Genomic DNA, 25,941 nt, shown 5'->3' with positions numbered 1-25,941 from the left:
TGCACATCTTTGGACTGTGGGAGGAAACCGGAGCACCTGGAGGAAGCCCACGCAGACACGGAGGAAACATGCAGACTCCGCACAGACAGTGACCCAAGCCGGGAATAGAAACTGGGACCCTGGAGCTGTAAAGCAATTGTGCTAACAACTGTGCTACCGTGCTGCCCCGCGATGGGATGATACCTGTGATGGAAAAAAGATGGAATCTGGATGCATTTGTGGCGATTTTAAAGTTGTTATTAATCCTGTTCTGTGCACAGAGCAGCACCCTCTACCCTGATTTATTACCTATACTTTGGGCTGGCTGGTTCTTTAGTAAAGTAGAGCTTAATCAAGGATATATTCAAATTTGTTCAATCTGACAAACTAGCAGCAGATATAAAAGCCCAACATTCCTGGCCACAATGTTGGATTAGGATTCACAACAGTTCTTGATGATTGTGACACACAAAAGGTTACTTCAATACAAAAGATTACCAATTGGCATTACTTCAGCGCCAGCTTTGTTCCAACAAACTATGGACCAAGTCTTGAGTCCAGTGTTACCTCGATGATATCTTGGTTACTGGAAAAATTGAAGAACATCTCTACAACCTAGATGCCACACTCCAGAAATTAGAAGATTATGAACTAAGAGCCCGAAAAGACAAATGTAACTTTTCCATTCTTCAGTTGAATAATTGAGTCATGTCATTGACGCCAAAGGGCTGCATACGTCACCTTCGAAAGTCAAATCCATTACAAAGGCACCCGGAGACTTGATCATGAATCCACCACACCTTAAAAAGAGGGGCAGCCTTCCTGTTGTTGAGCACATGTTCAGTTCAGTGTGTAAGAGATGGCATTAGCTGGAACTAGGGGCGGAATTCTCCGCAAGGCCCGACGCCGTCGTGAAACCTGGAGAGGTTCACAACGGCATCGGAAGCCTCTCCCGGCCCCCTATTCTCCCCTACCCGGGGGGATAGGCGGGCCGTACCGGGAAACACGGCGGCAGGGCCTTGTCCCTGGCTTCAAGGCCCGGCGGGCCAAGAATGACGCCGCAGCGGTGCCTAATGACGTCAGCCGCGCATGCGCGGGTTGGACAGCTCAAACCCGCGCATGCGCGGTTGCTGTCTTTCCCCTCAGCCGCCCCGCAAGACGTGGCGGTTTGATCTTGTGGGGCGGCGGAGGGGAAAGAGTGCGTCCCCTTGAGACGCCAGCCCGACGATCGGTCGGCACCGATCGCGGGCCAGTCCCCTCCTGAGCACGGTCGTGGTGCTCGATCCCCGATCCGCCCCCCCCTAGGCCCCACACTTGCCTGGCGCGCCATGTTCGCAACGGCAGCGACCAGGTGTGGTTGCCGCCGTCGTGAACAGGTTGGGAATGGCAGGCCGCTCAGCCCATCCGGGTCGGAGAATTGCTGGATGGCGTGTCGGAAAACCGGACAAGCCATTTTGGGGGTGGTGGGAGAATAGCGGGAGGTGCGGGAGCGGATCTCCCGCTATTCTCCCACCCATCGTGGTTGCGGAGAATCGCGGCCATTGTGCTTCAAAAGAGCAACTCTGGTTCAGCGTTACACGCATCCTTTTCAGAATTGCCAGGTTGGGAATCAAAGATCTTGGGCGCGATTCTCCGGACTCACGACGGTTCGGAGAATAGCGGGCGTCGCAAATTTTTACGGCGACGCTGTTCCGACGCCCTCCCGCTATTCTCCGAACCCCGTAAAATCTCGGACTCGCCATTCCCGACAAACACCCCCGACACGACCAGATTCGCCACTAATAGCCCCCCCCGCTATTCACCGGCCCGGATGGGCCGAAGTCCCGACATCATCGCGCCCTGTTTGCACGGCGTGAAACACACCTGCTATTTAAGTTCGTCAACCAGTCGGGCTGGCTGACGACAGCTTGGAGGAGGTGAGCGCACCGCTCAGCGCACCGCTCAGCGCACCGCTCGAGTCTGGCCACAACGGAGAAGGCATCCCTGAGAACGGGAGGGGGGGTCCAGAGCAGGGTCAGTGGGGGGAGACGGAGGGGGCAGTGGGGGGAGACGGAGGGGGCAGTGGGGGAGACGGGGGGGCAGTGGGGGGGGGGGGGAGTGGGGGGGGGAACGGGGGGGGAGTGGGGGGGGGGAGAGTGGGGGGGGACGGGGGGGGAGTGGGGGGGGAGAGTGGGGGAGACGGGGGGGAGCGGGGGAGACAGTGGGAGTGGGGGGGGGGGTAAGGTAGAGAGTGAGCGAGTGAGCCGTCCAACCCCGTAACAAAATGTCTGCCACCATGCCATGGCGTGCCGGTCACGAGGACACGGCCGCTGGTTGCCCTGTGGCTTACAGCCACAGGCCACTGACGCACCCGTGAGGAGGACGTAGTTTACTGGCCGTTGGATGCAGAAAGTGACATGGGGTTAGGCTGCCCGCGTGTCAGCAGCGCGACCAGGCCACCGGGACACACAGGTATCCCGTGGCAGGCAGCTGCCGAGGTGTTGACTAACCTCCGTTTAACATGTCCCGTTTCTCTGCCCCCTACCACCCTTCTGTAGGTTAGCACAATGTATGTGAACAGAACGCCTATGTTCTGCGCAGTGGTTGGGGCCGCTGTACTGCATTTGGCGATGCAGCAGCATCCACAGCCACAACCCGCAGTGGATGCAGGGCCAGCTGCAGCAGCAGAGGGAAGGGCCGAGGAGTTGCCAGTCGTCGAGCAGCATGGGGAGGAGGAGGATGAGGAGGAAGAGGAAGAGGAGAGAGTGAGGGTGCAGCCACGGCGCCAGAGGCGACGACCAAAGCCGAGGGTGTACCGTGTCCGGGTCTCTTTCCTAACAATGACGGACATCATCTGCAGGAGGAGACTCCGGCTGAGTAGGCAGACGGTGATACATATCTGCGAACTCCTGTCGCACCTCGCCCCACGTGGAACGGGGGGAGGACACGCGATCCCGGTAGCCATCAAGGTGCCGGTCGCTCTTAACTTCTATGCTACCGGCTCCTTCCAGTCTCCGAGCGGGGATGTCTCCTGGATCTCCCAGTCATCGGTCCACAGGTGTATCCGGGATGTGACCGACGCCCTCTATGCCATCGCGGACCGCTACATCACCTTTCCCGAGGACCAAGCAAGTCAAGACTCACGAGCTCGTGGATTTGCCAGCGTGGCCGGGATACCGAGTGTGCAGGGGGCAATCGATTGTGTTCACGTCCCCATTGGCCCGCCTGCAGGGGACAGGGATGTGTTCACAAACAGAAGGGGGACATACTCCATGAATATCCAGGTGGTATGCGACCCCCACATGAGGATCATGAACGTCTCTGCAAGGTTCCCAGGGAGTGTGCATGACTCCTACATACTGGCGCAGTCGTTCATCCCTGCGATGTTTGAGGGACGTCCCCCCCGGCTGAGGGGCTGGTTGCTAGGCGACAGGGGTTATCCGCTGAGGTCTTGGCTGATGACGCCTATACGGAGGCCTCAGACCAATGCGGAAACACGATACAACGAGGCCCATGCAGCAACCAGGGGTGTGGTGGAGCGCTGCCTTGGCCTCCTGAAGATGAGATTCAGGTGCCTGGACCGCTCCGGAGGGGCCCTGCAGTACCAGGCCGACAGGGTCGCTCGCATTGTAGTGGTCTGCTGTGCGCTGCACCACATCGCGATGCAGAGGCGCGATGACCTGCTGCAGGAGGCGGAGGGAGAAGCCAGTGGCAGTGGTGCCAGCACAGAGGAGGAGGAGGAGGAGAGGGAGGAGGAGGAGGCTGGTGGAGTGGCGGGCGCAGCACGCAGACACGACCCAGGTGCTGGTGATGTCCAGGAGGCGGCACGACAGACCCGGCGAGGACGACGGGCACGCAACGCTTTGGTGGCAGCACGGTTCACGCACCGCATGTGACGTCCCCGCTGAACACCAGACCACCACCTGCATCGCTAGTCATGCAGAGGGTCAACACACAACTTCCACCACCACAACCCCCCCACCTCCTCTCAGTGTACACTGCTCCACTTCGACATCACCCTTACCACTGGGTGCAGACGGTATGGCACAACATTGATGGCTGTGTCAGCAGGTGTGATCAGTGCCATGTGGAATGATGACAGCTCGCTCTGCAATGAGCTGTGAGCTCAGAATCGTTAGAGAGAGTCTGACCCATGGCAATAGCTGAACCATCCACCTTGGTGGCCGCTGAGATCGTCACTGACACTCCATCACGTGCCCGCGTGGGCTAGATGTGGGAGGGGTTGGGGGGGGGTAGGGGCAGGGACTGCACACCCGGCACTGAAGTTTCACCACTCGTCAACCCCAGCGACACTCGGTCACCATCACAAATCCTGTGGCTGTGGAACAATCACACGGTATTACAAGTAAGGTGGAACAGTGCGTTTAATATTAACAATTATTTACAGGTGCCCTAGCCCCTACAACTAAACTGTGCCCTTCACCCGTGCCAACTTACTCAGTGTCTATCTTAGTTGCCTTACGGGCCCTACCACTATGTCTAAGTGAATCCCCAGATGATACAGCAGGAGTGGAGGAGGATTGCTGCGAATCGCCCCCCTCGACTCGTTTCTCCTTGGCCAAGCGTTTCCTGGGGCGACCCGGCCTTGATGGGCCAGGCTGCTCTGCGGGCGTCTCGGGTGACATTGTGCCACCCTGCTCTGCCTGCTGCCCACCCGATGCACCAGGGATGGGACGGGGGGAGGCCGAGAATTCCGGGACGTCCCGTGATGGACTTAATGGGACGGGCCCCGAAACCTCCTCCTCCCTCGGGGAGCCCGGTGGCCCCCGGGCCTCACTTTGGGACAGAGGTGCGAGCGGGGAGGTGCCCCGTCGCACCACCGACACCTGGCGCTGCCAGTCCTGGAGGCCTGCAACGGTATCCACCAGGATCCGAAGGTTTGCAGAGACGGAGTCCAGGGAGTTAGACATTCCCACCAGGGACTGTGCGATTTCAACCTGTGAGTGCACGACGCCATCCAGCACATGTGTCAGGCGGTGTCCAAGTGGGCAGGGTGTGTGAAGGGACAGAGGATGGGGGAGGGGTGGGTGTTTGTCAAGGAGGGTTGTCTCACTTGCTGCAGATCCGCCAACCTCGCATAGCGCGACATCTCGGGTGGCAGACCCCCCAACAAGGTCCAGTGCCCTCTGCTCAAAGGCGGTGAGGGGGTGCAGGTTGGGCGAACCCCCTCCAGTCTTGTGCCGCTCACGGTTGTTGTGAGCGGACTTGGCCTGTTGGGGGAGGGTACATAGGTAGATCATTACAATACGGCAGGTATCAGCAGTCCGTTCAAATACTGGCACAGTTTGGGGGATCAAGTTGTCATAAGACGATTGCATCTCTCCACGGGGCCAGAGCGCTGGGTCTGTGACAACTTTGTGAACCATCCTCAAATAACTCTGGCCCAATCCCCCTCCACCCCCCGTGCCAGGGGGGGAGGTGGGTGATTAGGTAAAGGGGGGGGGGGGGGGGGGGGTGGGAGGGATGGTTGTGACCAGGGGGCACCTTCTTGGCACTTACCCTGGCAGCCCTGGTGAGGTTGTGTAGCTTTTTCCGGCACTGCTCTGCAGAGCGAGGGTTCTGCCCCACAGCACTGACGGCAACGGCCACTTCACACCAGGCCTGGCGTACCGCGCTGGCAGGTTGGCGATGCCCTCTCCGCGGGCGGAGGATGCCCCTCCTCTGCTCGACAGCATCGAGCAGAGTCTCGACATCGGCCTCCACAAAACGAGGTGCAGCTCTCCTGGACTCCGACATCATGGCCGACAGATTCTGTGCTCGCCCGCACCTTTTTACGCCGTCGGGCGGCGTCACGTGGGCGTGATCGTGTCGTCGCCGCGTTCCGTCGTCATCGCGCACGTGATTGACGCGGCCGCGTTACTAGCCCATTTCCCGGAAGTGAATACGTCGGGAAATGGACCCTTCCCGACCGTCGTAAAACGCGCCCGTTTTTTACGACAGTTTCGCGATTTTTCGCGGGTGCGGAGAATCGCGCCCATGATTTTCCCAACACCAAAATAATTTTCAGTATTCCAAATGGAAAATAAATGTTTATAAAATATCTTGCACAGATTGATTTGCGTAATGAAACTTTACTGGAAGTTGGATAGGCTGGGACTTTTTTCCCTGGAGCATAGGTGGCTTAAGGGTGATCTTATCGAGGTCTATAAAATAATGAGGAGCATAGAGCATAGTCAACATCTTTTCCCAAAGGTAGAGGAGTCTAGAACTAGAGGGCATAGATTTAAGGTGAGAGGGGAGAGATACAAAAGAGACCAAAGGGGAAATATTTTCACACAGAGGGTGGTGAGTCTCTGGAACAGGTTGCCGGAGGCAGTGGTAGAGGCGGGTATAATTTTGTCCTTTAAAAAGCAGTTAGGCAGTTACATGGACATGGTGGGTACAGAGGGATATTGGACGGCATGGACAAGCTGGGCCGAAGGGCTGGTTTCCATGCGGTGAACATCTATCTATGGCTCTATGACTCTACATTTGAAACTCTGGTGGACAGTTGATTCTACAACCTATCGGCTCAATAAAATACACAGCTTCCTGTGCAGTGACTGGATGTGCCGGTTTGGTTTGACCAACACCGGCTGAGCACAAGAGAATAGAATCAGAGTAGCAGGGGGAAAAAAACAACGGCCCTTTTTCCTCTTCCGCTGGCGGCTGATTATATCCTATGGGGAAAATCAGTAACTTGTCGGGATTCTCCGGAACCCCTGACACGTGTTTCTCAGTGACACGCCATTCACTGGCAGGATTCTAGCTTCCCACCGCTTGTCAATAGATTTTCCATTGAAACTATACTCCCACGCCACTGAAAAGCCTGGGGGAAAGAGTGCGTTGCCAGCGGGAAAAGTGAATCGTAAGTACCGGAGAATTCCAGCCTATTTCCCAAGGCTCCTCAAGTCCAGGATAGGAATCATACCTGCTTGCGCTCAGCCAAATCCCAATTTATGATTTTACAGCACAGGTTTAACTCGAGCAGATGCTTCATAAACAGTCCAAATTGGGGGTGCCGTAACATCAAGGCCGTTAAATCTCCCCAGAGGTGGGCAGCACAGTGGTGCAGTGGTTAGCATTGGTGCATCATGGCACCGAGATCCCGGCTCTGAGACACTGTCCGTGCGGTGTTTGCACATTCTCCCAGTGTTTGCGTGGATTTCGCCCCCACAACACAAAGATGTGCAGAGTAGGTGGATTGGCCACGCTAAATTGCCCCTTAATTGGAAAAAATGACTTGGGCACTCTCAATTTAAAAATAAATCTCCCCAGAGGCATCTCGCAAGGTTTGCGATGCTTGGAACGCCTCGCGAGATGCAACAAAATCTGTCAAGACGTTGCGATCTGAATCCCGCCCTCCCTGGGCGAGATCCAGATTTACATATTTATGTTAGCAGTCAGGCTCTGGGTAGGGTGGTATCCTGGCACTCCTACTGCCATCTGGACACTGCCAAGGTGTCCTGCCCATATGAGGTGGAGCATGCAGTTTCATAACAAGTAGGGGTGTTTGGGAGGCCGTGGTCAAGACTGGAGTGGCATTTAAAAATGACGCCCAAAATCTTCCATCATTGCCTTCCTCATCGAGGCCAAAACAAAGTGTCCCATTTGATAGCAGGTGGCCAGAAACGCCCCGCTATTAGCGCCCAAAACAGGACTTTCCCCCCCCCCACTAAATAGCGCCCAATGTCTCAACTTTGATGTTTCTTTCCATAACTTCATGAGCTTTTTCATACCTCATCCGCTTGAGATACTGTCTTTAATGTCTTAAGAACTTAATCCTGCAAATGTCTCTGCTCTTTTGTATCATTGTCTAGATTTCTCCAAATTATTACCAAAGTATACCAACTTGTTGCAAGTATAAGGACAGCAGTTTTCATTAATATACATTTCTGTGAGAGGCTTTACTGAACTGATCTTGTGATGTCTGCCTCCGAAGACATAGGGCGGAATTCTCCCAAAGGCCCGACACCGTTGCGAAACCCAGAGAGGTTCACGACGGCGTCGGAACCCCCTCCTGGCCCCCTATTCGCCCCCTGCCGGGGGGCTAGGAGGGCCGTGCCGGGAAACTCAGCCGCGGAGCATTGTCGCTGGCATCAAGGCCCGGCGCGCCGAGAATGACGCGGCCGACGTGCCTAATGACGTCATGACGGATGACGACAAACCCGTGCATGCGCGGTTGCCATCTTCCCCTCCGCCGCCCCGCAAAACGTGGCGGCTTGATCCTGCAGGGCGGCGGAGGGGAAAGAGTGCGTCCCATTGAGACGCCGGCCCGACGATCGGTGGGCACCGATCACGGGCATGTCTCCTCCCGAGCACGGTCGTGGTGCTCAGTCCCCTCTAGGCCCCCCACAAGCCCCAAACGGGCATCTCACACCGTGTTCACGTCGGCAGCAACCAGGTGTGGTTGCCGCCATCGTGAAACGGTCGCGAACGGCAGGCCACTCAGCCCATCCAGGTCGGAGAATCGCGGGCCGCCGTGGAAAAACGGCGGCCCGCGATTCTCCAAGCGGCGTGTCGCAAAACGCAACACGCCATTTTGGGGGGGGTGGGAGAATCGCGGGAGGTGCGGACCTCCCGCGATTCTCCCACCCGGCGTGGGAGCGGAGAATTCTGTCCAGAGTATCTCTTAGCAGTCAGATGACTATGGTGAGTCAGTTATTGAGGCAGTACAGGATTGCATTTCCAAAACCAAAACATAGCTTACATTAAGTGACGCTGAATTCTATCTGCCACCTTTCTGCCTGTTCAATCATCTCATCGATAATGCACCACAGCTTAAGTTGGTCCCAAGAATCATTTACTATTGCTGCGATTTTAGAATGCCTGCAAATTTAGCTGCATCTCCGTCTAGTCCTATATCCAATCACTAATCTGTGCAGTGAAAGAAGTAAACCCAGTACAAGAATTTTGTAGGATACTGCTGAATAGGAAGGTGCTAAATTGGGGGAAGGCTAATTACAACAATATTAGGCAGGAACTGAAGAATTTAGATTGAGGACGGTTGTTTGAGGGTAAATCAACGTATGACATCATCATAGAATTTACAGTGCAGAAGGAGGCCATTCGGCCCATCGAGTCTGCACCGGCTCCTGGAAAGAGCACCCTACCCAAGGTTAACACCTCCACCCTATCCCCATAACCCAGTAACCCCACCCAACACTAAGGGACACTAAGGGCAATTTATCATGGCCAATCCACCTAACCTGCACATCTTTAGACTGTGGGAGGAAACCGGAGCACCCGGAGGAAACCCACGCACACACGGGGAGGATGTGCAGACTCCGCACAGACAGTTACCCAAGCTGGAATCAAACCTGGGACCCTGGAGCTGTGAAGCGATTGTGCTATCCACAATGCTACCGTGCTGACATGTGGGAGCCTTTCAAACATCAGCTGATTAGAATTCAGCCAATTCGATTGGCTGGCAATTCTAGCAGACCCAATGGTCCCTGAACTCAGTAGTAGGCGTTATTGGGGCTGTAAGCAGGCCCAGGAAGAAGATAGCAATGGATCTTAGAGGACCGGACTAAGGTAACTCCTGGGTGTTTCAGGCGGCATGGGATCATGGAGCCAAGAGTTTGGGGGGAGGGGCGGCAGATATGGGTTTTGAAGGTCAGGCAGGGAGGGACGAAGGGAGGGGTGCCCCCCCCCCTTGTGCACAGGGTACCCCTGAATTAAGTAACTCCCTACCTTCCCGTCTTTTCAACGAAGTTAATTTTTAAAAACGGCCTTCCGAATCTCGCCTGTCTGCTGATGACAATCGTATTATGGAATGAGCAGTGTAATATGCAGGTCAATTAGCCTATTAACCAGTTCAATTTCCCAATAATAATTTTCTTCAAACTAGCAGGGCGGATTGCTGATTTCGGCACCGCTCGCCTACCGTATTATGAAGATCAGGTCAGGGTGGCTGGGAAGGCAATGGGCTAGCCACCTATTACATTTCACCACCAAAACATGATCTGTCATGGGGGGTGTAATGGAAGCAACATACCCTCTAATTTTCTTCTCTAGTGCGTGGGCGATGTATTTTAATTGCAAGGCCCCTTAAATCTTTCACACAGCAGTGTACATAAGCTAACTTAAAAGCACTGACTTGTGCAGGGCATCTTTCAGGTTGCTGCACTGCAACCAGGCATGTTGTAAGGGGCCTTCCTGGTGATTCCCTTATTTCCCCTTTCTTTATTTTTGCTGTTATCATTTTGATCCATGGATGCTTAATGGACATTTTTTTCCAAAATCAAGCAGGGGCAGAAAGGAATTCAAAACAGAACATTATGCGAGCTTTCAGAAAGAAAAACTCAGATTTTGCAGCGCTGAGAGATCAGTGGGATTCGATTGAACTGGATGGTGGGTGGGCAATGAATTGACCAAAAGGCTGTATTCTACCCAGTAATTAGGCAGTGACTGGGTCCTGCCTAAGTGGCATGATTTTCAGAGAGCCTGGGGAAACACAGTTGATTCCTGGATGCTCAGAGGAAAGGGCCTGCTCACTCTCCCCCTCGTGTTTTGCCCAGAAAAGCTGCTGTATTTCTGAAACTGCAGAGACCTGAGTGAATCGACAGTGAAAACCATCATAGACTGGAAACAGAGAACCTCGAACTGAAAGACTACATTTAAGAAAGGTATGCTATAAGACAACTATCTGTAACAACTACTTTTATCCCTTTTACTTACTATTTTACACCCCTGGTCTCCCCTCTATGTTTGTTAGTCGTGTGCATGTGTGTAGCAGATGAGACGAGTTTAAGTGGGGGGGGGGGTTAGGAGTTAAATACTAGTTGACCTGTTGTATTTAGTGCACATTTAATTATTGTTACTGTTATTAATAAAATTAATTGTGTTTAAATTTACAAACCTGGTGACTGTAGTTATTGGGCAGTTAAGGGCCAAAGACTTTGGGTATTTTTCAAAGAAATATTCATTAATTTCAATTGTGTGTGACTCCAGGTCAAGTGGGGCTGGAATTGACTGTGCACTACCCATGAGGTTGTAACAACATAGAGAAACATTGTTCTTATATTCTCACAATTCTCTGTTCACTCATAAAATGAATACTTCCATGCTTTTTTAAAAATATTTTTGAATAATCGATCCTCATACTCAGTCACTGCTTTCTTTAAACCTTACTTAACCTCTCTCTCCTCTCATGCACATTCATATTTTTATCATACTGTCCATCCTAACGTTTCCTGATTGTGTATAATCACTCTTCCTCAGCAGACCACAGCCGGTTTCCTAATCTCTGACTGACGTGACTAGTCTCCAAACTTTTCTTCAGGTTGTCTACCTCAAGTCTAGAGATTTCAGTCAGAGAAAATGTTTCCAGTTGTGCTTGTGCAAATTAATATTTGTAACTCAAAACTCCCACATTATGTAGGAACCATATATCATACCTGTGTTGTCATTTTACCATAAATATTGTATAGGTTCAGACTCTCAGACATTTAATTTGAAATTAAATTGCTTCATAAAATTTCATTCTCAGAATAAGAATGTCACTGGCCATGACAGCATATATTTTCCATCCTTCGTAGTCCTCGAAAAGGCGATCATGAATCACCTTTAAAACTGTTGAAGCCTACGTGATCCTAGAATATTCCTCTATTCCTTCTGCTACAATGTTAAGTTTAGTCAAATTCTCACAATAGAAATATTTTTTCTACTCTGTTCCTAATTCACTCTATTCCCCTTCACTACATGATGTGTTCCTAATTCGAACATTTCTAGTAGTGGTCCTGTGTAGTGATGCTGGAGGATTGCCCCTGTCTCCAGTCTGAAGAGCAACCATTTACCACAACTTGCTGTTTACTGTCCTTAACACATTTTTTAAAAATCCAAGTTGACATTGACCCTCGTGTTTCAAAAGCCTCAATTTTTTTAACCTGCCTTTATGTGTCAAACGCTTTCTTAAAATAAATATAGACAAGATCCACTGCATTTCCTTCAATAGCCTTGTTACTTCATCAAAAATTCAATTAGATTAGTAAAGCATATTCTGGCTTTTACAAATCCTTGTTGGTTCTCCATGATTAATGCAAACCTTTCCAAGTGCCTGTTGATCTTTTCCTGGAAAAAGCAGAGGTTAAACTGACCAGAGCATAGTTACTCAGAATTTCCATGCACCCTTTCTTGAATAAGAATGTCATATTTGCCACATTTCACTCCTTTGGCAGCTTCCCATATCTAGGTAAGACTGGAAGATAATGGCAAGTGCAAGCTCCTCTGTTATCTCTAGCCCCACTTCGCTCAGCATCCTTGATGCAAGTCTTCCTAAAAAGGATATTTATTCACTCTCGGTATAGTCAACCTTTCTGATATATCTTGTCAAAATCAATTTTTCCCCCATTCATTTCCTTTACCATCTTCACTACTACCAATACTTTGTCAGCATCCGCTTCCTTAGTAAACACCGACAAGTACTGATGAAGTATCCTAGCCTTGCCCAGAGCCTCTAATCACCCTCACTGTAGCGAATAGGACCATCCCTTCCTACCCGCTTACTATGCAGGATTTGGATTTGATTTACTGTCACGTATACCGAGGTACAGTGAAACTATTGTTCTGCATACAGTCCATACAGATTGTTCCATATGTGAAAAAACATAGCACATACATAAATACACAATGTAAATACATAGACAGAGGCATTTGGTGAAGCATACGGAATGTAGTACTGCTCAGTAGAGAAGATGTTTGAAGAGATCAGTTCAGTCGATAAGAGGGTGATTCAGGAGTCTGAAAACAGCAGGGAAGAAGCTGTTTTTGAACCTGATAGTGCGTGTTCTCAGACTTCTGAATCTCCTGTCCAATAGAAGAAGTTGGAAGAGAAAATAACCCGGATGGGAGGGGTCTTTGATTATGCTGCTGCTTTCCCCAGGCAACGGGAGGTGTAGATGGAGTCAATAACGGGAGATGGGTTTGCGTGATGGACTGGGCAGTAGTTTCTTATGGTCTTGGGCCGAGTAGTTGCCGTACCAGGCTGTGATGCAGCCAGATAGGGTGATTTCTACAGTGCATCTGTAAAAATTTCTAAGAGTAAATATGGACATGTCGAATTTCCTTTGTTTCCTGAGGAGGTATATGTGCAGTTGTGCTTTTTGGACGCAACGGCGACGTGGGTGGACCAGGACAAATTGTTGGTGATGTGCACACCTAGGATTTTGAAGCTGTCAAGCATCTCCATCTTCGCACCATTGATGCTGACAGGCGCATGTACGATACTTCTCTTTCTGAAGTCAATGATCAGCTCCTGTGTTTTGCTGAAGTTGAAGGAGAGATTGTTGTCTTTACACCAATAACACAGAAGATGGTTCTGACCATGTTATGCCAATAGCTGCCCAGAAACAGAACGAAGAATTGAAACCACTTGCAGCTTCCGACTTCCATCTCCAACTACCGCCCCAGACTATCTACCCCCCATTCCCAATCTCCCACGGGACTCCCCTCTCCCCTGACCTCAATGTCCCATGGGACACCCCTTCACCAATGCACCCAATCCCCATCTGACTATCCTCCCTGCCCCCAGGCTTGACCTGACTCGACCGAGCTGTACCGTAAACATTTCCTCCTTAAAGATTAACCACTGTTACAGCTTTTTCCTGTCAGATTTTGGGTCCACTTTGGTTAGATCCCCTCTCATCCAAAGATGTTGGGCGGAATTCTCCGCTCCCGCGCGGAATCGGGAAGGCCGTCGTGAACTCGGCCGAGTTTCACGACGGCCTCGGAGGCCGCTCCTCGCACCTTATTCACCCCCACCCATGGGGCTAGGAGCGGCGCTCCGTAACTCTCGCCCACCGGGCCTTGACGTTTGCGTCAAGGCGGCGCGCCGCGAATGACGCGTCGGCGGCACCTAAGTGACGTCAGCCACGCATGCGCAGGTTGGCCGGCTCCAACCCGCGCATGCGCGGCTGACGTCACGACGGCTGACAGCTCCAACCTGCACATGCGCAGTTGCCACTTTCCCCTCCGCCGCCCCGCAAGATGTGGCGGCTTGATCTTGTGGGGCAGCGGGGGGGAAAAGAGTGCGTCGCTTGGAGACGCCGGCCCAACGCTCGCTGGGCATCGATCGCGGGCCAGCCCCCTCCCGAGCACGGACATGGTGCTCACTCCCCTCTCCGCCCCCCACAAGCCACAAACGAGCATTTGGCACCCATGTTCACGGCGGCAGCGACCAGGTGTGGTTGCCGCCGTCGTGAACCGGTCGGGAACGTCAGGCCCTCGGCCCATCCGGGCCGGAGAATCGCCGGTTGCTGTGAAAAACGGCGAGCGGGGGGTGGGAAAATCGCGGGGGGTGCCATGGGGGCGTGTCGTGAGACGCCCGGCCCTCCAAGCGACGCCCTCCCACGATTCTCCCACCCGGCGTGGGGAGCGGAGAATCGCGCCCGTTAGTTCTCTTACAATTTAGAAGTTCTGCTTGAGATTGTTCCATGCTTTTCTCAATTATTAATCTAAAACTTATGGGACGCCATCCAACGGAAAAGTTTCTAAATGATATTTCAGGCGGGTTTGGCTGGGAGTCCCTTGCCGGCTCTATCGACGAGTTCCCCACCGTTACCTAACCACACTTAGTCAATTTTCCAGGCCTTGGAGTTTCCCTGCGAGCTAGCACACACTTAGGGCATGATTTAATGGCCACGTTGCACTTGAGCGAGAGCGCAACACAGCTATTAGATTACGGATGAGACACAATCGAGAACCAGGCCAAGCAGTTTGCAATCAAACTGGCCCGCTGCCATTGGCGTAATCAGGATCCTCCCCGTGGTGTGGCGAAAAACCAATAAACACCACTTAAAGCCAATCTCCATTCAATTAATGGGAGCAACATTTATATAATGGCCTCCCCAGCAAGTGGTCATGCAAGCGCCAATTAGTACACCTTTTTAAAAACATGAAGCTGACTAAGCATCTTCCCTCCCAGGCAATGAGCACGGGAGCACTGTGGCAATGAGCACGGGAGCACCCATGGGTCCGTGATGCCACCCCGGATTGTGTGCATCCATTACGGGGGGAACCCCAGCCCCTGCCTGTCTGTCCCACCAACCATCCATAACTCCCAAACGTGGAGGCCTCTGGCTGCACAACTAAAGGCTATTGCTTATAGGGAATTGGCAATCGTAATTAAGTCAGCACTTCATAGCTCCCAAGTGAACTCCCATGGTTGGGCTTGCCATGCAGCATGTAGCATGTGGGGGTTATTGCCCAGCATCCCAGTCAGACCGTGATGCCTGGACACAATGCCTAACCACTGAAGGAAGCAACACCACGGTCCAGGTAACGTTACGTGCAGGTCTGGGATACAGGTGGGGTCCGTTGACCAGGGTCTCTGCTGCGCAGGCATGCTGGATGGCAGGGGATTTGAAAGTGGAAGGTGGGTGGGGGGCAGGAGCAATGGGGAAATGTAGGGTCCCAGGGCAGAGAGGACACCACTGATTGCCAGTCTCACACCCACCCCAATTCCTTACAGATATTACACAGGATGGATGATATGTCGAACCTGGCAGATTCTGCCCTCGCAGTACTGTTGGCAGACCAGGCGGCCAGAAGCCGGAGGAGTCGACAGCAGCAACATCGACAGAGGCTTGAGCAATTATCCCATGTACAGGATCCCAACCCGCACCTAAGGTTTCGGCTGCCCATCAGGCCAGGGACCGACCCAGAGGTGGAGGCCAGTGACGACCCAAGGTGTACAGGCATCGCTAGTCTTTCAAATAGATGACGGACAGCGTGTGGCAAAGGAGGCTCTGCCCTAACAAGGGGTCAGTCCGGCCCCTGTGCCATGGCCTCACAGATTTGGCACCAGGTGGAGGAGGATACCTGTTCCCGGTGGCCGTCAAGGTCACCGCAGCCCTGAACGTTTATGTCTCAGGATCATTCCAGGGCTCAAGCATGGACTTGTATGGCATCTAACAAGCTACAAGCCACAAGTGGGTTTGCCCTGTTTGCCCGAGCAGCTAACTATATAACCTTTGACATGGACCAGGTCCAACAAGATAACCGGACAGTATGATTCTCCAAGGTCGCCGAGATGTGACCGGTCTAGGGGTAATAGATGACATGCATGTCGCTTTGTGCGCACCGGCTATCAGGGTGTGCCCTACATCAATCAGAAGGGGTTCCACTCCCTGAACGTTCAACTCATGTGCGACCACCACCTGAAGGTCTTGTACATGTGTGCAAGCTTCCCAGGGAGTGTGTACGACAGCTACATCCTGGGGCAGTCAGAAATCCCCAGCCTCTTCGAGAACCACCCCAGGATGGCCGGTTAGCTCTTGGGGGATAAAGGGTACCCGCTGATGACCTGGGTAATGACACAAGTACGGAGGCTGGTGACCGATGCTGTGACCCGATACAACAAGGCCCAAGCGGCCACCTGGAATGTCATTGAACAGTAATGCCCACCTGGGAGACTGGGAGATGCTCCGCAGTGTCTCACCAAGGTCCACCTGGGACTGGGACGCATCCTACAGCGATTGGGACATGCTGACATGATTACTGATGCAAAGCTCCAGAAATTGAGATAACTAAAAAACCTTTTCACGTAGAATTCTTACAACCAGCAGAATGTGAAAAGACTTTCATTCCATCAATCAGGTTTAAGACAGTGAACAGTCACTCCATCATGCAGAGTATACTCCAATTCTCTGACTCACGACTAATTTAGTTTATGTTTAAACAACACTAATAAATTTGACATTCATTAAAGTTTTCTCTGGATGTGCGTGTTACGAAGTATTTTCAAACAAAATATAGGCATTGTTATTATATAGGCTCTGTATAAAACATATTTTCTCTTTTGTTGCTTGTGTGTTTATGCCAGTATGAAAATCGGTATGAAACAAATATGACTATAATGTAGATTCAAATTAAAGAAAAAGCTCTAATAATTCTTAAAGAAGGGTTAGTTAGATTATATGTCTATTAAAACATTCACAGAGCAGCAATTAGAAATAACATGAACACAATTAGCACTGAAAGTTTTAATATAAACCAGCTGAAAGTTTCAAACCAGTCCAAAAGGATGTATACTTCACAGCTGCGTGTTCCATTACCTTTATCAGTGTAGATTCTAATACTTTGGTATAAATTACCAATCACTATGTCAGGGATGCTCCTTCAGAATTTGAGGTTGGTTAAAAAAAAATATGTATGACTCAGCCCTCTTAAGATTACAGAAATAAAACTTCATGTAATTTACAGCATACATGGATAGCTTTGACTGCTGACAGGGAAATAGACATGAGGAATAATGCAACAAATGCTACTCCTCTATTTTAGTATATTCTTGTTGCCAGTGTCAGACTTTTAAAATATTGACTTCTCCCTGGCCCCTATACACAAACTATATAAATCAATTACCAACACTTTGAATTGTATGAGACTCACAGAAGTCTGAAATAACAAAAACAAGACTGTCCGACAGCCGAGTATCCTGCTCAGAAAGTGTCAAAAATTGTCCATCACACAATTGCACTTTCGCAGCTATGAATCAAAAACATAATGCCCTGTGTACAAAATAATTCCATATGGCGTTACGGATTTTGTAATTAGCAAGCTTACAGGAAAAGACCGCTAACTAAAAACTAATAAATTATTAATAAATTAATAAACAGTAACATGATACTGGTATCCGAGCACATGCCTACAAGTCCCTTTCACTCTTAATTAACCCATCAGTAGATAATTTATGTAGTACAGAACAGTTAATGATGGCTATGCAAAATACCTTATGTTGTGCCTGCTGAAGTGGCTTGTAATCAACATAGCGTTCATTCTGTTCGTGCTGAGCTGTCCGACCATGAGCTTCAGTCTTCTTGTTTTGTTGCTCTTCAAGATTCTGAATCATACGTTCCTCTGATTCAAGCTGAAAGGAATCCAGCAAATAATTAAGGAGAGTAGCCTAAGAAAATATATTACTATGAACTTACTTTCAGCAAGGGAAGACTGAATATTGATTCTTGACCTCTTCTCCCAAATCAGAAAATACTATCCACAATCAACAAACTAAAAACATAATCAACATTCCTTCAATTCTCTTGTATTAACGTATTGCATTCCATGCAGCTACTCATATTGTTGTGCTGGTAGATCACATATTGAAGGCAGTTATCCCAAATAATTTACAGAGAATAGCTTGCAAGTATACTTCAACAAGAAGCCCACTTTTTTTCCTGCTGCAGGTAAAGGGTTTCATTTGTCATCTCCGTATCATGTCTTTTCTTTTCAGAAGCTGCAAAGTTTACCCACAAAGCTGAATGACAATGTCAACCAATTGGATATCAGTAAAACAGCCTAGGTGATCAATGCCTGAAGCAAAGGATGAACAGGACTCCATTTCTGCAGTAGGTGTTCAGACCGCTCTTTCATTAAAAGGAGCTCTTTCGTATTGATTTTGGCTTAAGTAATGAGAAAGCTTATCCAAAAATCTTTAGCATTTCAGCTGAAGTTAAGGAAATCAATACAACCATTTCCCATTTCAACAGCACATGTGAATCTTATGTACCAGAGACAAGACAAAGAACAAAATCGGATAAATCGATAAAGATTGTCAATAAAACATAAAACTGACAAATGCTATTTTAAGCAATTAAAGCAAGTTGTAAACCTTACCAAGTTAATCAATTAATCAATTTCTACATATTGTTATTAATTGCCTTCAAATTCTACTTTAAATATTTTAAAGTGAAGTCCATGCTAGCCAAAACCTGACCCGTCTAGAAGTTAGAACACAATAAATAAAATATTTATGCATTGGTATGCTAATTAATTGAAATGAAATTAAATGAAAATCGCCGTGAAATTCTGTAATTAAAGTGTTAATATTTTTAGATTTCTTTTATTTTTTTCTTTAAACTTTCAGATTTGTGATATAACTAATAGCAAGCATAGGGCTCTTTTCACACAGTGGCCCAGTTCAATATGCAGAACTGAGGCTGTGTTACAGTTCAGTGAGGTTTGGTTTGAGTTTTCATTATTAGCAAGTGCTTTTATATCTAGTTATTTCTTTACTGACTGTGATAATACTGCACTGATTTATTTAAAAATATGTATAAAACAAACTTGAAAGAGACAGATGCAGACAATTAATTAATCAAAACAGGTGATTAAAACCAAGAATAGCACTTTTAAATAATAATTATTTTTTAAATTCCTGGCAGTACTAGTAATTTAACAGTGTTTGACCAATTATAAGATAAACACTTCAATTATAACACATTTTATTTTTATCTTAAGATCATCTGACATTCAGGAGGTCTTGTGGTGCGCTGGGTAGTGCCTCTGCCTCTGAGTCAACAGCTCCAGGTTCGAGTCCCAATCCAGGACTTACTGGCCATAAAAGGTGCGTTCATAACATGACTAAGCAGGTTGATTATCAGCCTGCAAGTCCTTCCAACATACCTATGGAAGGCAGTAAGAGCAGGAAAAACTCCTGATGCAGACTGGTGCCCCACAAGTCTCTGGTGACATAATCCAGGAATAACTAGCTACGGTAATAGACCTAAGCATGTGCTTGGTCAGCTTCATGATTCTAGGCACGAGAAGATAACTAAGAAGAAAGAATAGGCTATTGCATGACTGTTTTCAGTAATTTGTCAATTTTGCAGCACAAGCAACATTACAAAACTTGCTTCTAAAAATAAATTTTTCAATATTATTTGAGAGTTACCAAATCACCTCAAGAGCACAAACAAAGTTCCTCTCACAGTAGAAAAATTAGCTACCAGGGTAAGGGTAAATGTAGAGATTTTTTTCTAACGAGCATTGAACCATAGAGGTTGTGTTAAATGGGATAGACTTTTAACAGATCTAGCAGCTCAAGACTTGACATCTATGAGTTTCTGTGGGCGATCAGTAGCTGCAAAATTGTACTCAACCACAATCTGTAACCTCATGGTCGAGCATATCCCCAATTCGACCGTAACCAACAAGCCAGGGGATCAAACCTGGTTCAATGAAGAGTGTAGGAGGGCATCCCAGGAGCAACACCAGGCATACATGGGGCGCGATTTTCCGCAAATGCGGAGAGTCGTGAAGGCTGCCGTGAAACTGGCCGTGTTTCACGGCAGCCTCCGCGCCCCCTCCCGGGACCCGACTCTGCTCCCCGGTCGGGGCTAGCAGCGGGGCCCCGTGAACCTCGGCATCGCAGGCTTAGCGAACTGCGCTAAGCCCGCGCGCCAAGGTTAACGGCGGCTGACGCAAACGATGACGTCAGCCGCGCATGCGCGGATTGGACGCCTCCAATCCGCGCATGCGCGGATGACGTCTTCACGCATATGCGTGAAACCCGCGCATGCGCGGGCCGTTATGCCCCTCAGCCGCCCCGCGGACTGATCCAGCGGGACAGCGGAGGAACAAAGAGTGCGCGGGGTTCGGACCCGCTGCCCGCGATCGGTGGGCACCGATCGTGGGGCCGTGCCAATCGGCGGCATGGTTCTCCAGAACGGCACTTTGCGGCCGTTTTCACGAACTGTGAGAGCAGGTGTGTTGGAGTTCGTGAAAACGGCCGTAAAGGCCTGGGAAATCGGCCCATCGGCTAGGGGAGAATCGCTGTCGTGGGGCAGCCGTGGGGGGGGGGGGAGAATAGCGGGAGGTCGGGAAAAATGTCGGGAAGGCCCTCCCGCTATTCTCCGACCCATCGTGGGGGGCGGAGAATCGCGCCCATGGTGTCAATCTGGTGAAGCTACAACACAGGACTACTTGTGTGCCAAACAGCATAAGCACCAAATAACAGACAGAGCTAAGCAATTCCACAACAAACAGATCAGATCTAAGCATGGCACAAAGGAAGATGGTTGTGGTTGTTGGAGGTCAAACATCTCAGCTCCAGGACATCACTGCAGAAGTCTCTCAAGGGAGTGTCCTTGGTCCAACCATCTCCAGTTGCTTCATCAGTGACCTCCATAACAAGGTCAGAAGTAGGAATGCTCACAGATGACTGCATAATGTTTAGCACTATATACAACTCCTCAAGTATTGAAGCAGTCCATGCACAAATGCAAAATATCCTGGTTTGGCTGACAAATGGCAAGTAACTTTTGCACCACACAAGTGCCAAACAATGACCATCTCTAACCAGAGACAATCTAACCATCACCGCTTGACATTCAACAGCATTACCATCGCTGAATCCCCCATATCAACATCCTAATTGTTACCATTGACCAGAAACTGAACTGGACTAGTCATATAAACACTGTGGCTACAAGATGAGGTCAGAGGCTAGGAATCACATGGCAACTAACTCCCCTTGTGACTCCCAAAAGCCTGTCATGAATGTGATGGAATACTCCCCACTTGCCTGAATGAGTGCAGCTCCAACAACACTAAAAGGTTCAACACCATCCAGGACAAAGCAGCCTGCTTGATTGACATCCTTTCCTCAGTCACTTCCTCCGCCATCGACAAACAGTGGCAGCCATCTGTGCCATCTACAAAATGCATGGCAGGAACTCACTAAGGCTCCTTAGTGAGCATCTCCCAGTTACCTACGAACACCTTCAGCTGGAAGTTCTCCAAGTCACTCGCCATACTGACTTGGAAATATATCACCGTTCCTTCACTATCATTGGGTCAAAATCCTGTAAATCTCTCCCTGCAGCATTGTGGGTGTACCCATACCACCAGGATTGCAATGGTTCAAGAAGGCAGTTCATCACCACCTTCTCACGGGCAATAAATACTGGCCTAGCCAGCGACGCTCACATCCCGTATATTAATTTTTTAAAGTTCATAACACAAAAGGTCATTCAACACATTTTATCTGAGCTTGCTCCTTGCAGAACAAACCTAATTAATCCCATATATCCATTGCTTCCCCTTCCACGTCAAATATTTAAAGAACTTTTCATTAAAACACACTACAATTTTTTGCCTTACCCAAACATTTCAGGAAAGCAAACCATGCTCCAACAACCCTGCGTGACGAAATTCCCCTAAATTCCTTCCCATTTGAATGAGTATCCTAAATTGATGAGCAGTCATAACTAACTCTCAAAATATCTAATAACATTTGCAAAATTCTTCATAATTAAAAACAAACTCAATCAAATCTCCTCTTGGTTCTCTTTTCTCTAGTGGAAATTATCCTAGTATCTTACATTGCTCCTCAAAATTACAATTTCCCAATCCTAGCATCATTTTTGTGAATCTGTGTTCAATACAACGGCAGCATTCATCATAGTTCTAATAACTTCACTGTAAGGGCACCCAAGGAAGCTATCTTCAGCCTAATGACTTTCATATGCTTCACTGATGACACTCTCGGAATAATAATGTTCTTGTTGCCACAGTGTTTATATGGCTAGTCCAGTTCAGTTTCTGGTCAATGGTAACCCCCAGGATGTTGCGAGCAGGGAATTCAGCAATAGTAATGTATTTGAATGTTAAGGGACGATGGTTAGATTTCCTCTTATTGGAGATGATCATTGCCTGGCACATACATGGCATGAATGTTACTTGCCATTTGTCAGCCTATTCCTGGATATTGTCCAAATGTTCCTGCATTTGCATGTGGTCTTCTTCAGAGTCTGAGGAGTTTTGAATGGTGCTGAACAACGTCAGCGAACATCCCCACATCTAACTGGAATTTGGAGGAAGGTCATAGATGCAGCAGCTGAAGGTGGTTGGTCCTAGAACTCGCCCTTGAGGAACTTCTGCAGTGGTGTCCAGGACTGAGATGATTGACCTCCAACAAACATGATCAATTCTGAGAGTTTATGTCTGAGGGAAAGACTGCTTCATTTTCATCAAATGATGAGGCCAAACCCATAACTATTTTAAGTGACACAGGTGCTACGCAAACTCTCTTACTAGAGAGGGACTCGGTTTCTCCGCCAGAGGGTTAAATGAAAGCTGAGGTGTTAGTGAATGAAATAAGGGGAGATTACATCCCAGTCCCATTGCATAAAGTACAATTAGAGTGTGATTTATTATCAGGCTCGTTAGTTGTCAGAGTGGTTAAGAAGTTACCAGTAGACAGAGTAGTTACTTCGGGTGATAGATGTGGCAGGAGTAAAAGTTATAGCTTAACCCCTGATTACAGAGAGCCCGAGGAAAGATAAGGAGACAGACAGTTAGAGGAACAATTTCCAGATATTTTTCCATTGTGCGTGGTGGCCAGGGCAATGGCTAAATAAAGTCCATCTGCATAGATGGAAGTGACACCACAGTCAGAGGTAGAACAGCCAAAGCTATCCTTGAGAATGAGGATAAAACCGAGGGAGTGTTTGGTAGTACTTCATTAATTGAGGCCCAGGAGGAAGACCCAGAATTACATTGATAGCACAGTCAGCTCTCACAGAAGTTGAGCCTGAAAGGGTTCCAGAGTGCTATTACATTAAGAACAGATTTCTGATGAGGAAGTGGAGATTATCACCCAAATATTGGAGGGAAATACTGCAAATAGCACATGAGATACCAATGGCAGGACATGTGGGAATTTTGAAAACTAAGGCATCAGTCAACAGCCATTTTCCTGGCCAGGACTGCAAAAGGATGTAGTGCAATTCTGTAGACCCCGTCATACTGGTCAGGAAATAGGTAAACTGCAACACAGGATTAGACCCACACCTTTAATACCCATACCACTCTCATCAGGTATTGGTCAATTGCGTAGGATGGTTGCCTAAAATGACGGCAGAGTATTAGAACATTCTTATGGTTACAGGTATGACCACCAGATTTCCGGAAGCTATACCTTTAAGGACATTTACAACTCAGGTAGTAGTGGAAAAGGTGCCGCAGATTTTCACATTCTATTGCCTACCCTGAGAAGTACAATGTGACCAAGATTCTAACTTTATGTCAATGGTAAGGGTGAGGTAGGGAAAGAGGTTGACAGCTCACAGAGTGACCCTTCTGTGGTAAGACTAGCAAATACAGTAATACTAAAACAGTTAGAAACTGAGTTTACATACTTAGAAGAGCAACAAAGGCTACTGCAAAAGTCTAAGATGTGTAGGGACACACCAGGGTGCACTACATTAAGTGAACATGATATCGATGTTGGTGACTCCAGCCCAATAAATCAGCATCCTTATCAACTGAACCAACAGAAATTCACTCAGTTAGAAGCTGAAATCCAATACACTTTGAAGAGTCGTTTAATTGAGCCGAGTAAGACTAGCTGAACTTTGCCGGTCATATCAGTACCTAAGCCGGATGGGACAATTCGGTTCAGTACAGACTACCAGAAAATCAATGCCATCACCAAAATGGACTCCTATCCGATTCCAAGGTTGGAAGACTGGTTCAATAGGATAGGCAGTGCCTCATTCTTTTGAACATCGATCTATTGAAGGGGTATTGGCAGGTTCCTTTAACGCCCAGGGGTAAAGAGATATTTGCTTTTGTGACTGCAAGGTGATTGTATCAGTGTAAAGCGATGTCGTTCGAATTTAAAAATGCACCAGCTACATTTCAGTGACTCATGTACCAAGTAGGGGCTAGGGTGCCTAACTGCATGTTCTATTTGGGTGATGTGGTAGTTTACAGTGACACATGGAATGAGCATGTAGAACAATTGAAGGACATATTTAAACAACTGCTGTTGGCCAATTTAGTCGTCAATTTGGCCAAAAGCAAATCTGGCAAAGCAAAAGTGGCCTACCTAGAGCATGTTGTGGGACAAGGATGTGTGGTAACCAGTACGGCCAATGTAAGAGCATTACTAGATTTCCCCATTCCCAAAACGAAACGGGTCAGTATGAGGTTCGAAGATATGTGCAGGTTCGAAAGAAAATTTGGATCGAACTTCAGTAGCTTTGACCAATATATTGCGAAAATAAGTAAAAATGGTATGGTCCACAGAATGCCAAATAATGTTTGAAAAATTGAGGGCCACATTGGTAAGCAAACCAGTGTTGGCCACCTTTGATTTTTCCCAAACTCTTTAAAACTGCCATGGATGCCAGCGACCTGGGAGTAGGAGCAGTGCTACTACAGGATGAGGAGTCAGGAATAGAGAGGTCAGTGGAATACTTTTAAAAAAAAAACAAAGTCTATGCCAAAGAAGGTATTCCACCATTGAGAAGGAAGTTCTATCATTGCTATAAGCCCTTAAGAATTTTGACGTTCTTCCGGTTGGGGCGAGGCGGAGCTAAGCCGCATGTTCGGTGGCTCCCGCTATTTTTGGACTTTCGGGCTCTTTTAAGGGCCTGCAACGGCACTGTTTTGACTTTTCCCCGGGTGGGAACACAGCCTCTGTGCTTGGCAGCCAGTGGATGGGCTGGACTAGAAGTGGAGCAACCAGAAAATCAACTTTGCAGCAGAAGAAGCTACGAGGCAGAAAGGACAAGATGGCGGCGGGCGGGGAACCGGCAGCGTGGCAGCAGTGGGCGAGGGAGCAGCAGGAGCTGCTGCTGCGCTCCTTCCAGGAACTAAAGGCTGAGATCCTGGAGCCGTTGAGGGCATCGCTAGTGTAATGAACTCCAATTGGCTTTATTGGTTGGCCAATTAGACTATGAGCTCCCTCAATGATAGCTCATTGAGGGGGCCCATATAAGCACCTGTGTAGGCTTTGTGAGCCAGTCTTAAGTTGACTGGACTGCTAGCAGCACTGTTTGTAGCTGCTCCTGTAATATGGTCATTGTAAATAAATATTGGTGTGGTGACGGAACTCCTGCCTCCCGTGGATTACTACAGTGGCAACGAGGTAAACTAAGAATTTTGTGGAGACCAGCTGCCGCACACGGAGGGTAAGCCTTGCCATTTTAAAAATGCCGTTTTTTGGGAGGTTAGAGGCATTCGACCTGGCTATTGAGGACTGGTCCCAGTATGTGGAGAGAATGTGTTACTTCTTCCGGGCAAATTATATATTGACGGATGAAAGGAGACGGCTTATCCTGCTGTCGGCGTGCCGACCCTCCGCTTTCGCCATTATACGTAGTCTGTCTTATCCCGATGCACCGGACACGAAAACTTTCCAAGAATTAACGGAATTGGTGAAAGAGCACTACGACCCAAAAACACCCCTCATTT

At 48.8% G+C, this 25,941-nt stretch overlaps 1 protein-coding gene and 1 long non-coding RNA gene across 7 annotated transcripts in view; one reads left to right on the top strand and one right to left on the bottom strand.

Moving 5' to 3' along the window:
* LOC119972635 overlaps nt 1-18,366 on the top strand; it is a 53,216-nt gene extending 34,850 nt beyond the window's left edge. The window contains exon 3 of the long non-coding RNA XR_005462125.1: nt 18,191-18,366. This is a non-coding gene — a long non-coding RNA (uncharacterized LOC119972635). The remainder of the gene's footprint in view (nt 1-18,190) is intronic.
* Nucleotides 1-25,941, bottom strand: part of LOC119972633 (putative leucine-rich repeat-containing protein DDB_G0290503) — a 590,251-nt gene that overhangs the window by 426,667 nt on the left and 137,643 nt on the right. For all 6 annotated transcript variants that reach the window (XM_038809653.1, XM_038809656.1, XM_038809657.1 and 3 more), the window contains one exon: nt 17,690-17,827. In XM_038809653.1, coding sequence (XP_038665581.1) covers nt 17,690-17,827 — 138 coding nt within the window. The remainder of the gene's footprint in view (nt 1-17,689; nt 17,828-25,941) is intronic.

Source organism: Scyliorhinus canicula, chromosome 10, assembly GCF_902713615.1.
Source record: "Scyliorhinus canicula chromosome 10, sScyCan1.1, whole genome shotgun sequence".
Classification (NCBI taxonomy): domain Eukaryota; kingdom Metazoa; phylum Chordata; class Chondrichthyes; order Carcharhiniformes; family Scyliorhinidae; genus Scyliorhinus; species Scyliorhinus canicula.
The sequence above is the reverse complement of the archived record's forward strand: the minus strand, read 5'-3'. Positions and strand labels throughout refer to the sequence as shown.